Source organism: Chamaea fasciata, unplaced genomic scaffold (genome assembly GCF_029207755.1).
Source record: "Chamaea fasciata isolate MVZ Bird 193981 ecotype frontalis unplaced genomic scaffold, bChaFas1.0.hap1 SCAF_7, whole genome shotgun sequence".
Taxonomy (NCBI): Eukaryota; Metazoa; Chordata; class Aves; order Passeriformes; family Sylviidae; genus Chamaea; species Chamaea fasciata.
This window is the reverse complement of record NW_027094092.1, coordinates 14,414,693-14,431,984: the sequence shown is the minus strand read 5'-3', so window position 1 is coordinate 14,431,984 and position 17,292 is coordinate 14,414,693. Positions and strand designations below refer to the sequence as shown.

Genomic DNA, 17,292 nt, shown 5'->3' with positions numbered 1-17,292 from the left:
GCATGGGAATAACTGAACACATACTTGTGGACACACCGAGTACAAGAGGCTGTTTGAGTGCCTCACATGTGTTTCTCCATGTATTGAACCTTTTGTGGATTTCTTTGAGAGGTAAAGTAGCTTCCTTGAATGATGCAACTAAGGGTACATGATGTGGGTCTGTCCTCAGCTCCCTATCACAATAAGGCAATAATTCTCCCTGCCCTCTTCTTCCAGCTCTTGTGTTGTATGGATGTCTTGTGGTCCTTACACATGTCCAATACGTCAAGATTTGACCAAACAAAGAAATGTGTGTGGTAAAGCAGAGCATCTGTAGCTGATAAATAACACTGATTACGGTTATTTTTGGACAGAAGGGGCGCTTTACCTGGTTTTTGATGTGTACGGAATGTGCAGGAAGGGTTTCTGAGACCTCCACGGTGGTGCCAAATGTGACTAAATTATATGTAGACAGGCACCCGGTCCCACAAGGTCAGTGTTGAGAGTTCAGGCAGAGGGGTGTGCTGCTGTTGCCACCCTCTTCCCCAGCCAGAAGGAGGGTGTGCCAGCAAGTCCTTTATTACCCTGGCTTCTTCAGTTTATTACCCTGGCACAGTTTGCCGGCTGTGTACAAAGGGAAGGTGGCCGTGGCAGCACACAGTGCATGACGTGGCCCAGGCCTATGGGGAGCTCTGTTTACAAGCAGTGTGAGATGCTGAAGCTGGCAGGAGAATGTAAGTATTTTGTGCAAAGTCTCTTCACTGTCTTTGCAGTTGGCAATGATGGCTGATGTACTCACAGCTGCTGGCTTCAATCCAGCCTTGGTCGGTTGTGCTTTCAAAGTGATTGTTACGACATCTAAAATGGCCCCAGTGTAGATCACACACATGGGTGACTTGCTGGTTGTTCAGAACAAAGGGGAACATTGGGAGAAATAATGCTCTCAGTCACGATATTCCCAGAGCTGAAGGTGGTTTGGGTTTTGTTAGGAAGCTTGCTCCTGCCACTTCTGTTGTAGTTGATCTACATTTATTTCCCAGCCTTTGGTATCTGGGATGATCACTTGAGTATATTTTAGAAGTGCAAATTTTTCCCATAGCATTTAATATTTACAAGTAGAACTTGTAATTTCCATTCCATTACTCTTAAGTTAATTTAGACAACTCAGAGCATTGCGTGATTTTCTCCACAGGAGTAGTTTCCTGCTGTTGAGAATCCTTTCCCTTGGCTTTGCTCTAAGCTAGCATCCCTATAGATACAGGATGTTCACAGGCAGAATGAGACTAGTGTTTAGAGTATTAAAGTTTGAGGATGTAAAAAAGATGTTATTTTCCTCTTGTGTGGAGCTTAATAAAATTCCAAAGCCAAATGCTGTAAGACAAGATCCATGTCACCCCAAGACTGTCATTTTTCTTTGCCCTCTCCCTCAGCACTTGAGAAATTGCAGTCTGTTTTCTGTTTCATTAACCATCTTAACTTTTCTACCAAGTCTCAAAGAAAACATCTCAGGAAGAAGATCTGTACTGGTGGCAAAATGCTCATTTTTAATACACAGGGCGACCTTTTATGCAGTGAAGAGTTGTAATAATAAAAGAGCTGGATGTATTGCTTTGGGAGAATTTCCAAGCTTGTTTGGTAAGAGTTTATGTAAAATTCTGTGGCTTCATTTGGAAGAGTGGAAGTTCCCAGTGATGGGGGCAGAGGATCTACTAGAGGGTCTGTGGGGTAGCAAGGCTGTGTGTTAGCCTGCTAGCAAGATTGTTTCACCACCTAGAGCTTAGTTACAATACTCTGTTGATGTAATACAGAGTTATTCATTGCAAATGATGTTTAGAGAAGATTTTGAGTCAGAGGGCACAGACCTAGCTTGGAACTGAAATGGATTTGAACAGTGAGTACTAACAAATTTGAATCTGTGGTTTGGGTGCAAGCTTAGTCAAGGGTGACTTCTAAGCCTCAAATAGAAACACTACTACCAGTAGCAGTGTGTTACTGCCATGGGGATGTGGTCACTGTCCTGGTTGCTATGATTGTTTTGGTTATGTAGAAACACAGAGATTTTAAAGACGTTTCCAAACATCAAACTTACTAATAACTGTAAATATCTATCAGACTTTCACAGTTGTTTTTACTGTGAAATAATAAGAAATAAAAAATGTAGATGCTTGAGATTAAAATTTTTAAAGGAATGTTTTATTCTCAAACATTAGTCTATGCTAAGACCTTTGTGAAACAAAATTATTTTCGAATTATCTCTTAAAAGGTTCAGATAAATGTTCATGCCAATCATTCTGTGACAGTTTAATTGAAGAGGTACTGTGCTTGCTGGGCAAAAGATGCATAGCACTTGCTGGAATTTGCAATGCCAGTTCCTGAAGGGTTATCTTGTGCTACGTTCCAAACTGAACATCGAAGCTGTAACATCCTTTGTTATTACATCACACAACAATTTCAGCACAGAAGCAGAATCAGCATCATTGAACGTTACGTATGATGGAGAAGCTCAATGAAGGTTGTTGTAAACCAAATTATTTTCTGCTATGGCTGTATCAACAACCTGTGCTCTTAGTTGCTGTCTGTTTCAGACCTCGTATCAGTGAGGGAGAAAAAAATTGTATGAGCTTTCTAAAGATCTTGCTCCTTGTAAAAACGTGCTGCTGTCATGCTTGGTCTGTTCTGTTCTGTCAGTTTTCTGGTCAGTTAGGGGGATAGAACTGGCATTTGTCACCATTTACCCTGCTGAACCCACTGTTTTCCACTGAATTGGCCATCAGATTTGGATGGCCCACTTTCCAAAAGGCAGTTTTCTGGTCTCTCTGCTGTGCGGTAGGGAGGCTTAAAAAATAAGAGACTAATGTAGGGAAATAAATTCACGTCAGGTTTGTATTTACACACTTGTAATGCCATAAAGTTGCAAATCAGTTATGATGCTGTCAACACAGAGGGAAGAAATCCCCACATCCCTGTAATCTATCTCTGTGTATGGTCACAAGGATGGTGAAAGGTCTGGAGGGGAAGCTGTAGAAGGGGATGAGGTCACTTGGCTTGTTCAGCCTGAAGGAGACTGAGAGCAGACATCACCGCAGTTACAGCTTCCTCAGGAGGGGAAAGCAGGGCGGCAGACACCGATGTCGTTCTGCGGTGACCAGCGACAGGATCGAGGAAATGGCACGGCGTTGTCAGGGGAGTCTTAGGCCGGATCTCGGGAAAAGGTTCTTCCCCCAGAGGGTGTTTGGGCACTGGAACAGGCTCCCCAGGGCCGTGCTCCCAGCGCCAGCCTGACGGAGCTCAAGAAGCGTTCGGACAATGCTCTCCGGCACGTGGTGTGACTCTTGGGGTGTCCTGTGCAGGGCCGGGAGCCGGACACCACGACCCTGGTCGGTCTCTTCCAACTCAGCACAGTTTGTGATTCCATGAACAACACCTTGATTTACTGCATCCTTAAAGCTTGTTCATTCATGGATGTCCTTGACGGAGGGCTGGCTGCTGCCTCTTCATCCGATTAGATCTCCTTTCCTGCCGGTTAGGCTGGAAAGTTCACCCCACCTCCCGTCAAAGCCGAGCCCGCTGTGAGGCAACCGGGCACGCGCCGTTCCGCCGCCTGAGGCCGGGGGCGGCGCTGCCCGCGCGGGGCCCGCCGGGAAGGCGCCGCCATGGCGCAGGCGGAGGAGGCGCTGCGGCGGCAGCTGGGCAAGGTGGGGGCGCTGAGGGAGGGCGGCGCGGGCCGGGCGGGGGAGCGGGCCGGGGGCGCTGCCGGGATCCCGTGCCGTGCCGCGCCGCGCCGTGCCGTGCCTTCGCATCCCGGTGCCTGCGCTGTCCTGCTACCGCCGAGCTCTAAGTTGCACCACGCATCACTTTACCCCCTGGTTCCGCCGTGCCTCACGACTGAAACCTTACTCTTCAGAAATTGATAACTTTCTTTCTTTCTTTCTTTCTTTCTTTCTTTCTTTCTGGTGGCATTCCCCGCCTTAGCGCCTCCACTCCTTAGCAGCACAGACGCGTTGTTGTAGCAGCATCCCTCTGAGCGTTTGGATTTCCACGTGAGAAACTGAGCTGGACGTATCTAAACTTTGGGCATGCCAAATAACTTTTGAGTGCAAAATGAGGAAGGTCTGTGTCTGAGGTACCTCGTAAATCCTGCGCTCTTTAGAAGAGGACAAACTATTTGATAGGGATGCCTCGTTTTGTGTTACGAATAGGAGGAGGCCAGCGGGGGAATGATGACTTTGGTTTCGCAACCATATGTATCAATGCCTCCAAAAAAAGGTCATAAGTTGTGCAGGCATTCATAATTAGGGAACATTGGAATTTCTTTTTTTTTTTTTTCTTTTTTCCTATTTCTACATGACTTTGCAGAATCCAGCGCTGGGGAGAAGCTGACTAAAAGGTGTCTCTTGTCAGCAGCTCTGTGTTTTCGTGTAGACAGTAGAAAATAACTGTGCCATGCCCTTAGCTGTCGCATTGCTGCCAGGGTGACAGACTGAAGAGAAATTCGATTTTAGCTACTGTTTTGCAGCAATTATTCCAGGGCAGCGAGCAGCTCTTTAAGCCGCTGTCAGGCAGCAGTTTTGTTTGCTTAGGCAAAGGTTCCAGAAAAAACAGCACCAGGTCTCCTAAATAAGAAGCAGAGGCTCTAATCTAGGAAGTGGAAAATATTCCTTGTAACTTTGGGATGTGGGAAGATGCAAATCTCTTGGAAGTTCAGGTATTGGAATGGCTGGGGACAGTCTCAATGAAAGCAGTGATTCATTTTCCCAGCTCTCAAGGACAGCTTAAAAATGACAAAAAAAAATCCCAGAAGCAAATTACTTACACATTTGACATGTTTGTGGAAAGCAACATCTAAAATGTGTGCAGGTGGATCTGAGTTTACCTGTGTCAGTAAGAAAATAACCTCCTTTTTTCCAAGAGGTACATATTTTTAGATTCTTTTTAATGTGTGTAGAGGAGACTAAATTTTTCCAAACTTCTGTTGACACAGCTGTAAAGGAGAAGAAATGGTATATAGTGATGTTCAGAATTTCAGAACTCTTATGTAGCAACAGCAGACCTGTTGCTTCAAATCTTTTTTGTAGTCAATTCTTTTTGATAATTCATTTCACATCAAAACTATTTATATTACTAAAAGTAATTAATACCTTTCCCTCCTTGTGTTTCTGCCTTCTCTAGTGTCCTTTTCCCTATCTCTCATATAAAGCCTTTGAAGTGAAACTTTTTTTTCCTTATTGTTTTCTCCCCCTTCCCAGTATAAGTTTAGAGACCTGACCATAGAAGAGCTGAAGAATGTCAGCAAGACCTACCCCAACTTCACCTTCTCCATGAACACATACAGTAAGGAGTGATACAGTTACTCTGAACTATTTGTGGGGATTCTTCCTTGCCATCAATGCAGACTGTATAACAGAATGTATTTCTGTTGTGTTCCTGTCTTTGTGTTGACTTGCAGTAAAATTTCTCATGCCACGTTACTGTTCCTGAATGCTCTTCCAGGGATGAATACATATAAAAACCTCAACAACTCGTTTATTTCATCTTACTCCAACTAGTCAGTAATTATAGAAGACTGATGCTTTAAATTCTTTATATGCAACACCATTTTCCCCATATTTCATTATTGTATTGAAAGTATTTTGAAAGTATCTTTAGCTTATAGAGTGTGACTTCCAGAATCCCTCAGCCTGACTGGAAATTCCCACAACATCAGAATTACTCAGGACAAGGGGTTTTCAGACTAATGATGTGCTTAATTGTACCAATGCAATTTTTGTTAAAATTTCATTAAGGGGATATTTTAAAATGTGGAGGGGGATCTTATTAATATTCCAGGCTTGGTTCTTCCAGGAGGAGTGTATTTGATTTCTAAAGAAAAATCACTGTTGTATATTTTTAGTTGTGGTTGGGATTGCTTTGAAAGCAGTTGGTTTGGTTTTTCTTAATTGCATTTTTAATTTCAGCCTTCAAGGATGGATCCCAGAAGGACCTCCTGAATTTTAGTGGTACTGTTCCAGTGAAATACGGTAAGATAAGTCAAATGTAACTTTCTTGCCACTTATGATTCTAAATGTAAAATGTGTTGGATGTTGCCTCTTAACAGTTCACTGTGCAGTGTCTTCAAAGGGGACAAGAAAATACTTTGTTTGAATTGGCAGAAGTCACTTCTGCTGCACAAACAAGTGGACAGATGCTGAAATGAAGTGCTTTTAATTAAGTAAATTAAGTAAGTTAAGCATTTAAAAAATGGTGTCGTTTGAGACCGTGTTGGCAAACACTTTGGAGCTACTGTGAACTCTCTGAGACCTGCACTTGTACAGACAGTTTCCAAAAATAACTTGTAGGCAATTTTTTATTTTCAACTTAAAGCCTTTGAAGTCTGATGCAAAGCTCTTTATGGATGCTTTTTTGCACTAGGTGTTAAGTCATTAAATAAGTATATAATATATATATATATATATATATATATATACACACACATACCTCTGAAACCTTTCTTTGCTGGGAAAAGGTTGGCTGAGAGATGCCCCTGGGAAGCAAAACTGCAGAGCATTATATTAAGAAAGGCACAATCAGCCGCACTTCAAGTTGATCTGGTTTTATTAACTAGCCTAAGTAACATAAATATTTTCCACTGTGGATCTGCAAGTGATCTGTCAGGCTTTTTTTCCTTTGTTATAACAAAGTGTGAGTCACATCACACACAGCTGGTCTTTAGTGCCTCTTCTCAGTGCAGAAGTTAGTAATGGCTTTTATTTTGTGTTGAACAGGGAATTCCTATAACATCCCAGTTTGCCTGTGGATCCTGGATTCCCATCCCTTTGCTCCCCCCATTTGTTTCCTGAAGCCGACGGCGAACATGGGCATTGCCGTGGGGAAACACGTGGATGCACGGGGCAGGATTTATCTGCCCTACCTGCAGAACTGGAGCCATGTAAGAGCTGGAGTGGCTGATGGGAGGGAAGCATTTGGGAATACTCTATCATGTGGAGCTTTCCAGCCGTCTGAGGCTTGTAAAGGCTGTTGGGAGCAGTTTTAAGGAAAAAAGGGACTGATTCTTCACAAAGCAATGTAAACCTCACAATACTTTGTTGCATTGAAAAGTAAGACCAGTTGAGTATCCCTCAGGGAAGTTCAGTGGAAGTTTCTGCCTTTTGGGTATGTCTCTTTTGGCAGAACTCTGAAGCAGCACAGAGATTCAAAAGTCAATGCTGTTGCTAAGTAATTCTATGCACTATGTTAAATTACTCACTTAAATATGACTGCTAGGCCAGTAAAAGTTATTTAATGAATGCCAGCTTTTTGAAATGAATGGGCTCTATTTTACATTATTGATACAGAAATTCCTAAGGGAACTTCTGCTGACTTCACAGTGTGTTTTGCCTGGAGGAGGACTGAATTGCCGGAGCTCTGGACAGTTGAACTCATCTAAGAAGACTGAACTAACTTCTCTTTAGCTAGGATTTGTCCCTTTTGTAATACTGGATGTGGCCATATCAAAGGCTTCCAAATATTCATGGGTGCCATCAAAAACTACTAGCAGTGGTAATTTCAATTTTAGAAATCCTTTTGTTAAATTCCTTTTAATTCATGCTCCTGTTTGGAAAGTATCTCCTCAAAGTGATGCTTTCCTCTCCCTTAGGTGTTTGTGTAAATGTTAAGAGTGTCAGTATTTATAATTTGATTAAATTTTGTATGGCTCTGGCAGTTCACAACTGATGCCACTATATGATAGATGTTCAGCTGTTTTGTCTTGTGTTTGTCTGCTGGTTTTCAGCCTAAATCAACTCTCATTGGATTAATCAAGGAAATGATTGCAAAGTTTGAGGAAGAGCTCCCTTTGTACTCACTGTCATCTTCTGATGCAGCCAGGCAATCAGAACTTCTCTCCTATATTGCAAAGATTACTGAAGGTGGGGATGTTTTCTTGGACTCATTTCTAGCGTTCTTATAAAAGACACTCACTTATTGTCATTACTTGATGTCACAAAGAAACCTACATGGTTTATAATGGTTTATAATTTACAAATTCTATGGCCATGGTCTGTATGCACACCTGTAACAGCAGCAAAGGAAGTGCTGTTTTTGTGGTGTTAATGTTTAGCTTCTTGCTGTTGTCATGCTCATCTGTTTCTACTTAGTGAAAAAACCATTCCTGTCTAGAGAGGAACATTGGTTTTACACCTTGCAAGTTGTGATGGATTTGCTGTGGGCAGTCTTGACTGCTGTTTTGAAAAAGTCCATGTAACTTGATTTAACTCTGGCACAACCATGATCCTTTATGAAGCAGCAATACCGGTATTGATAGAGTGTCGACCAGCAGCCAAGTTTGTGGTTTTCTTTTAATTGCAGGAGAGACTGACATGAAATCAAGGAGTAAAACTGGAGGCAGAAATGATGGATGTTTTAACAAAATTACTGTTGTTGGAGCTGGAGATCTTGGCATTGCATGTGTCCTAGCAATTGCAGCAAAGGTACATAATTATTAAAAATAGCAAGAGGCCTGTAAGAGAGAGGATTCCAATGTAGTTCTTAATATCTGACACTAAAGAATACCTCATCAGTTTTAACTGTCACTGCTGAGGTCATTTGTCTCTTCAGTTAACTTACAGACACACAGAGGTGTTGGTTTTCTGCTCTGATTCCTCAGTCAGCTTTTTTCAATCAAAGGGTTGAATATTGAATTCACTTACTTTAAAAATCCCTAAAGGATTCTTGTCTCAGCAGTAGCCTCTTACAGCTGGGATCTCCTAGTTCCCTGGAAAAGGATAGTCTGTAGATGGGCTGTACTTCATCACAGCTGTATGTCAGACACAGCAATGATGTCAACATTTCTGACTTCCCAGAGATAGCTTTGTAAGTTCTTTTGTTGGTTTTGTAATGTGGTTTTTTTTCAGTTAGACTTCCAAAACTAAGTCCTTTTCCTTGTGATTTGGCTGTAATTTTGACCAGTAATTTTGCTTGATTTGTACACAGCACAGCAAGCAATGAAATGGGAGGAATTTTGGTTTTTATTGCTAACTCCTACAAGAACAAGTTTTGTTTTGTTTCATTATTGATCTGTATTATTTTTATTCATATAGGATGTTGCAGACAAGGTGGTTCTTTTGGATCTTTCTGAAGGTGCAGCAAAAGGAGGGGCCATGGATTTGGAGATTTTTGCTGTGCCAAATGTGGAGATCAGCAAAGGTATGAGCTGTTGTTTCTGGAACAGAGTGGGTGCTGTACTGTGTGTGCTTGTGCTCATTTTAACAAGAGCAGGACACCTGGGGAGATAGTGGCACACGGGCTGTCCTTTTTTAAAAGTCTGTACTTGCAGGTAAGAGGATAATGCTGAAACTGGACTCATGCAGAAATACAGAGAAGCCAAACTAGAACTTCTGTGTCATGGGCAGAGAGAGGGAGGGAAGGGGGAAAATACTTGCACAGGAATTAGTGAAGGCTGTGAAAGCATTGTTCAGATGGCTGACAAATAAAGGTGTGTTTCCAAGTGCTGCTTTCCTAGCTTGGTGTTCATTAAGCATGCACATGGCCAATTGTGAGTCCTTAATCTCTATCACTGCATACTCAAACAATGAGTTCTTAATAACCTTGTCCTCAGTCAGCTGTGAGCATACAATTCAACAGAGTCAATGCCATGTCTCTGTAATTAGTGATCACTTCAAGCCTTTGATGGTCTTTGATGGTTGCAGAGGTTGAGGCCATGCAGCTCAGAAGTTTTTCCACAGGGAAAGCTGGAACTGAATTGAGTAACATTCTTCCTTGCTTATGTGTCATGTTTCCATGTCCTTGTACCCTTTGCAAGATGAAATGAGGGGTTTTCTTGTGCTTCTCTTTGAATTTATCTTATTTTGGGGACAGGAACTTCTTCTGGTTCCACCAGGCATCGTTGTGGCTTATTCTGCGCCTGGCATTGCCTGCTCTACATTCTCTGATCTTATCTGGCAGGTTTCACTGCTAGCACACCTTTTTTCCTGAACCCTGGTTGTGCAACTGTCCCACCAATCTGTTTGTGCCTCTGTGTTTGTGCCTGTTGTATGTCTGCCTTTAGCTGTAGTACAAGAAGCTTGGTAGTGTTACAGTACTACAAAATGTTTGTATGCTGTCACCTGCTATTTTAGTGTGTTTATATCTAAGTTTGGGGCAAGCTGGTATTAATTATTTCCTGCTTAGTATGGTTTTGTCAGTGCGTTAGACCTTTGCTTTGGCTTCAGCTGGTTCCAAAAGTGATGCAACAGGAGAATCACCTGGTTTCTCTGTCCAGGCTGATCACCTGTGTGGCACTCAGATACCCAGAGAGACCTGCTCAAGGCACCTTTGACTCACAAATTCCTGCAGCAAGCGTGGTTGTGTGTTTCTTTGGGCTAATAAATACAATTTGTCTTTATTTGAGTTAATGAATAGACTTTTGGAGTGCTTTTCATGGTTGTCTACATGCCCTTAAGATACAAGATCAAAAATTATAGAAGAAGCCTCAGATAAAGGAGGAAAAGTCTTTCCCCTTCTTTAACAGTTGGAATAAAAGTTAAGGAGCCTTTTCATGGATTTTTTTTTCCTTTTTTGCCAAGAAAACTTGGAAAAGTTTATCTGTCAAAGCTGTCCAGATGACATCTGATATCTGCTCTGTAACCTTGGACAAATTGTAATCTGCCTTTTGTGTTTGGCACCTATAAAACAGGAAAGTGGTGCTGTGGGAGAGCTGTGTTCTACAGGTGCTGTGGAAATGGCCCAAATTCCACACTGGGGGATATGAGAGGGACAGGAGGCAAAGAATTGCTGGATGCTGTAGTTCAGCTTTTAGAACAGCTCTTGGTTTTGCATCCAAAACTGGGTGGAATGACATAAATTTCAAAACATATTTTCTTTTTATTTTCAGATTTTTCTGCTTCAGCTGATTCCAAAGTTGTGGTGCTTACAGTTAATTCTCTGGGCAATGCCCAGACTTACCTCGATGTCATACAAAGCAATGTGGATTTGTTCAGAGGAATTATTCCAGCAGTATCCCACTACAGTCAGAATGCTGTTCTCCTTGTTGCTTCTCATCCAGGTATGCTGGGACTCTGCAAAATGTTCTGTCCCTCACTTGGCTTTTTCTCTGACCTGTTTTAAAAATATGTTACTGCTGAATACACCTGGTTAGTCAAAAATTCTTGCTACTCTGAAAGATGTTTTCCTTTTCAGCTTTCAGAGCAGGAGACTGTCTTTGAGGGTTTTTTCTTTACTGTTACCAAGACAAAAGAAAATAGTGTACTTTGTTTTGTGTAACAGGTATGTATTTCTGTATGTTTCTGTGCTTAGTTTCAACCTGTGTCTACATCCTTACCATCCATTGGCTGTTGTCCTGTCAGTTGTGAGTTTTATGTGCCCATTTCTCCTGTGCAGGAAGGATAGATCCCAGTGTGTTGTGTGCCATAGGATCACACTTACAGGCTACTCATATGCAAAGTACAGCAATAGTAGTAAATATTGCAGGTAGATTTTGGTGGAAGGTTTAAATTTCCCGGTCAGGGATACTGTGAACTGAGACAAAGCAAACTCATTACTTAAGAAAGGGAAAGACGTGTGAGCCTCTATCCTGTAACGCATTGAAGACAGCTCTTCTTACTCTTTTACCATTATTCTTATTTTTTCACTTCTTCCCCACCTGACTTTATGTTTTAGGTTGAAATAAACTACCAATATGTTCTTACCTGCTTATGCCTTTTCTAAAGTAAAGAAGTCCGGAGTTTTTCATAATGATGATTCATAATTTGCAGTTGGGTTGAATTTTGAGTAGTCCTTCATTGGCAACTATGTTTTTTCTTTGACATTTAGTTGAAGTGATGACATTTGTGTCCTGGAAGCTGAGCTCATTTCCCAAAAGCAGAGTAATTGGAGTAGGTGCCAACCTCGATTCAGAGAGACTTCAGTACATGCTGACCAACCTTTTGAAAGCAGAGGTGCTGGCAAAAGATGCCTGGGTTGTTGGTGAGCAAGGGGAAGATAAAGGTAAAGTGATGCTTTATTATGACTGTGAGCATGTAATGTCCTGGCAGTGCCTAAGTAACTGAATAATGGAAGAATAATTGAGAAAAGTAATAAGAAGAGTTGTAAATTTTCAGAATAATGGCTTTAAGTAATGCAGGTTTGGGGTACCAAAGTCTGTAGACCTGAAGTAGTAGCAAAAGTATTTGGCATTTGTCACAGGAAGAAAAAAACAACAAAATAAACCACAACCGCAAATGCTTGTTGTTGTTTCTGTTTAGTACCATCATGGACCAGCTGTAATGTAGTTGCAAATCAAACAGAAGCAATGGCTGCTCATAACTCAAGGGAACAGGTGGCTAACAGGTAGTACCATTATAACCTTTTTTTTTTCTTCATGTTTAGGCACTTGATGTTTACATGTTCTTCAGCTCTTGATGAAGTGGGGGAAGCTTGCTCTAAAATGTTCATACATTGAATTTATAGGAAACTGTAGGTCAAGTTGTCATTCACTTTTATGGATGTGTATATGGGCACCGTTCTTCTGAAATTCTTACTAATGTTGTGGCAATGTGAGGAGACACCACAATATACAGCAGAATATCAGAGCTGTTTGATTGTGTATTTAAAACAAAGACTAGACAAACCTTCTGGCCCGCTCCCCACTCTGCTCAGAGCTTGTGTTGGAAGCATTTCCTTCAAAGTAAAGCACCAGTTTGAATTTAACTGATTTAATTATCAGTTACACCTCTTGACAGAAAAGAGAATTGTCACAAGTTTAGAGAAAAAATATTGTTAAATTCTTTTCAGCAATTCTTTATTCCACTCTGTTGTTTCTTAAAACAGAGAATCATATTTTTATAGTATACTTTACCTGTTAAGGTACCCTTAAACCTGTATTTTGGGTTTTACATAAAAACCAAAATAAGAATGATTACAATCTAAACATCACGTTTTTCCCCTTTCCCTGGTTTATGTATAGAGCTATGGAAGTCCTAAAGGGAAAAGGTCAGAGATCTTGGTCTGTTGCGCTCTCAGTTGCTGATTTGGCTGACAGCATTGTGAAAGATAAAAGAAAGGTTCATTCTGTATCCACTCTGGCAAAGGTAAATGTGTTATCAATACCTTTTGGTTGGCACTCTCATTATATTATCTATACTGCATATGACCATTTATTTTAGCAGCAAAGACATGTCAGTGTTCTGAAGTAGTGCTACTGCCATTTCTTTCTTCCAGCAACAGCTCTCAATTCCAGTCCAAAAATGAGCAAAAATCACTTACTGTTTAATCTGAAACCAATATTAAAAGTGGATTATTCTCCTAAAAATGCAAATCCAGAGAGAAAGTACATTAAAGGTCTTTGCCCAGAACCCCTGCAATAGCTGGATTTGGCAAATGAAATGTGTGTTGTAGTTCCAGAGTGTTCAGTATTGAATATAGATTTTTTTAGGGGCCAAAAGAATTTTGTATCTTTTCTGAAAGTATAAAATGCATTTTCTGCCAGTATTTTATTTGATTAAGTTTGAAACAGCTGATTTTTACTCCTTAGTTCTTTCCTTAAGAGGAGAAGATTATGAAGCAATAATTAACTTAAAATTGTAGACTGAATTTTGTTTGAAGTTTCTCCAAAGAGGCTTCACTAAAGCATTAGGTTGTTCCATGTGATGAGAGAACCCATCTAGAAACATTTGTCACTTCAATTTAGACCCTTCAGAAGGACAATTTGCACATCCCTGTGCAGGGAAGTTGAGCTGGCTGCTTATTTTATTGAGTATCAGGACATACCTAATTAAATCATTATGTTCCAAGTGAAGTTTTTAATCATTCCTGAACTAAATATAGATACAGAAGAATGACAATTCTCTTAAAGTATCTACAGAATGTAAAATTTCCCAGATTCCAAAAATAAACACAATCTATGGTATAAATGTGAATTATAGGGATATAAGTTTGATGAATTCTTTTGCACAATCTGTATGGGATTTGAAAAATTTCCCCCCAGTTCTTAGGCTGCATTATTTAATTTCTTTTGTTCAATCCTAAAAGAACTAATGATACTGTACTATGGAGTGTCCCTGCTTGTTGTAGCTAAGAAATGGTGTTTAGTGGTATAAACTTTGTCTGCATGACAGAGATCTGTCTGTCTATCTTGGAAAAATTCCCCATGTTGTTAGTGTTGAAACACATCATCACAGAATGATTATGTGCAGGTGCTTTTATTGAAGAACTCTGAGAATCAGGGGTACAGGGTACTGACCCAAATCTGACTCCCACATGGAGTTGAGATGATGGACATGTTTTTATACCCTTTGGTTACATAACTATATATATAAATTATTAAACCCATATTGTTCTATTGTATACATTGATCTTACCGAAGCAGGAATTCATGTAGTTTTCATCAGGCCCCCCCCAACATCGTTTCTCATGATTCTTGTTATGATTAAACAATGATGATATTCAATTACCAAACAATCACTGCATTTAACAATCATATCATTTATCAGATGATGATGATGCAGGTGCAGTTTCACATGGTCTAGTAAAGACAAAGCCTAACCTCCCTTCCCAGGGCCTACCCAGGCCCAACCTTTCTTTCCACCCCCCCGAATCTATTGTCTACAATTCCCATGATTTTAGAAACATTTTAACCCTGTGCTGCCAACGTGTGGCATGGTTCACAAATTTTTACCTACACAGTAATATTTTACAGTTTCTATACAGTAACCCCCACTGCACAGTATCTAAATAAATAGAATTTGACCTATCTAAACATGCCATATGTTGAAATATCCTTGTTTAATTAAAATAATTGGGTCATTTTGTGTAGTTGCAGCAGAAATAAGTAACTGTGTGTGTGACTACGTTCTTTGTGTGTTGTTTCAGGGGTGTTGCAATATAAACAGTGAAGTATTCTTAAGTCTCCCATGTATTCTTGGAACCAGTGGAGTGATTGAAATGGTCAGACTGGAGGAAGACCCATTGGTACAAGAGAAGCTGCAAAGCAGCGCAGGCTCAATTCATGACCTTCAGCAGCAGCTGAAACTGTAAGGAAGCACAAGGGAAGCCTCTGTGTCTGCTCACTGAAGCTGGAGATCTGCAAGGCAGAAGAGGTTGCTTCATATAGATGGATTTCTGTAGAAAACAGGAAGCTTTGTTACTTTACTTTCCAAAAGTGCTTTCTCAGTTTAGGTTTAAATAATTTCATACCGCACTGGACAGCAGATTTTTCTTTGTAAAAGCGCACTTTTGGTGGCCAAAATGAGGCGGGTAACACGCAAGAATGTTCTACCTAAATTCACGCGGCACTTGCCTGTGTTTTTTGGCTGCCAGTTACAGCCTGGTTCTTGGGTTACTCTGAGCTCTCTCTGCACCTCTTCAGGAGGCAGTGCTATTGAGGGGCTTACCTGTTGCATTGTGCTACTGGGTGTCCCTGAGAGCAGTCTGCACCTCTGGGGCCAGAGCACTCTGCTAATAAAGAGCTGACCATAAAGGCCAGGAGGCAGGGAAAACCGAGCCCTGTTCAGTGTCTGCATCGTGGGCACAGCCTCGAATATAGACCAGGGACGAGAGCCAAAAATGGGCCACGGATCCAGGGTTATATAGCAGATAAAAGGGGTGTTTCTGAGGGTCAGGGTCCAATAGGGAAAGGGAAACATGGTTAACAGGGGTGGCTAGGAACTGGGGGGACTAATGGGATCACAGGGGTGGGACACTGAGGCAAAATTAACCCAACGGGAAGGAAGGAATTAACCTTCAAGGGAAGGAAGAACATTCTGGCAGGTGTGCACATATGGTAACAGGGTGACATAAACTTAATGAACCAATGAAACCTAAGAAATATTAACATGTGTCTGCAAAGGCCCACGGGAGGAAAGTTTTTCTCACCATGACCTAAAAGGGTGTCTTTCCCCATTTGGCTCAGTCCCTCCAGGGTTGAGGCATAGCTACCTGGGGGATAAGCCCCTGGGCCTTCACACTTACCCAGCTTTACAGAAGCTCCAGCATGCAGAGCCCACTTGAACCCTTCCTCATGGCTTTTAAATGCTGTATCTGAGGCTTGTGTAGGGAACAGTCACTCCAGCCCCTCAGGCACTGGTGATGCAATCCCATAGTGCCATCTTCCAAGGCTGTAGATGCTCTCATGTCTACGGACTCCTGGTATTTTGCTATTTACTGAGGGGGGCATGATGTTCACAGTATCCTTCAAACCTGAACTATTGGCTCTGGATTTCTGTTCACACTTAATGATGTCTGAAATATTCCAGTCATGACTTGCTTGCTTTTATTTTGTGAGGACATTCAGAACACTGAAGCATCTGCTCATTATACATGTGGAGCACTGGAACAGGGGCTCTTCCTTGAATGGGAGGGGCAGGGCTTGGGCTTCAAATAAAAGATAAAACCCAGCAGTTAAATAGCGCAGGAGTATCTGCACATTGAGACCTCAATCCATCAGCCCCAGGAGAAGGCAACAGAACATGTAACCCTCCTCCCTGGAGGCCGAGGATGTGATCAAAAAGCAGGATGTGGATTTGTAGGTAAAAACCAGGCGGTTTTGAGATCAATGGGGGTTTTTTGGGTTCTAACCTCTTGATTTACCACTGGTAAAAGACTCTCTTCCTCCTGATTATACCTTAGCATCACATGGTAGGAACAGGGGACTTGGACTCCACTCCTGCTGTGTGCAGCTTAGGAATGTCATCCCACGTTTACACTTTGAGGGGTGGCCGGTTAAATATTGTTGGAGATTTGTTCTAAGCAAAAGTAGGATCTGTGGCAGAGCAAAAGATCTGATCCTTTGTGCCTTCCAGTTACATCTCACAAAGAGCCAGACATGCAGGGAGTTCTGAGTGTATACTGATCTCAGAACTGGATTAAAAACAGAAAGAAGAAACCTTTGGTAATTCAGACCTTTGTTTTTATGGAATACCCGGATTTCTTTCACTGTAGTGGTAAGTGATGGGGCAAAATTAGTGGTGGCTGCAGGTAACCAACTTTGCTGCTATATTTTTGAAAAGCTTCACTTTGGGGTTTGTGGTTTGTTGTTTTTTTTTCACTTACTTTGGAAAAAAAATGAATTTAAGGTTTTACACTGTTTTTCACGGTGCTGTTTCTCATCTGTTGAGCGTTTATTTTCATGCGAATAGTCAAGCTGTTATCTTTGTAATAATTTCGATCTTTAAATGCCGCCGGCTCTTAGAGGTGTGTTTTGTGGATTAATCTCATGCTGCGTTTGTGTCGTATTCCGTGAACAATCACCAAAGGGCCGCGGCTCCAGCGGGGCGGTGAGGTGCCAGCGCGGTCCCTGGCTCCGGGGCCGCTCCCGGCGCTGCGCTGCCGCCCTTCGGGCCCCGG

At 41.6% G+C, this 17,292-nt stretch overlaps 1 protein-coding gene across 2 annotated transcripts; it reads left to right on the top strand.

Annotated features, from left to right (window-relative positions):
- The first annotated feature begins 3,620 nt into the window (after nt 1-3,620).
- UEVLD (UEV and lactate/malate dehyrogenase domains) lies at nt 3,621-15,235 on the top strand. Of its 2 annotated transcripts, XM_066187654.1 has the most exons (12): nt 3,621-3,674; nt 5,226-5,310; nt 5,934-5,996; nt 6,741-6,904; nt 7,748-7,883; nt 8,323-8,444; nt 9,054-9,159; nt 10,847-11,017; nt 11,785-11,958; nt 12,216-12,300; nt 12,917-13,040; nt 14,821-15,235. In XM_066187654.1, exons 1-12 carry the CDS (start codon nt 3,633-3,635, stop codon nt 14,983-14,985), a joined length of 1,437 nt encoding a protein of 478 aa, XP_066043751.1. In that variant the 5' UTR covers nt 3,621-3,632; the 3' UTR covers nt 14,986-15,235. The 2 variants fall into 2 exon arrangements, 1 of the variants encoding a protein (XP_066043751.1); XR_010721864.1 differs by lacking the exons at nt 12,216-12,300; nt 12,917-13,040; nt 14,821-15,235 and adding an exon at nt 11,152-11,238 and having other exon boundaries at nt 11,785-11,866.
- Nucleotides 15,236-17,292: the final 2,057 nt, after the last annotated feature.

Bases quoted from the DNA above. Each gene is read 5' to 3' on its own strand.
- UEVLD (XM_066187654.1), top strand. From the start codon at position 3,633: ATGGCGCAGGCGGAGGAGGCGCTGCGGCGGCAGCTGGGCAAG. The intron at 7,884-8,322 runs GTGGGGATGTTT...TTTTAATTGCAG, and splicing joins TATTGCAAAGATTACTGAAG to GAGAGACTGACATGAAATCA. The intron at 9,160-10,846 runs GTATGAGCTGTT...TTTTATTTTCAG, and splicing joins AAATGTGGAGATCAGCAAAG to ATTTTTCTGCTTCAGCTGAT.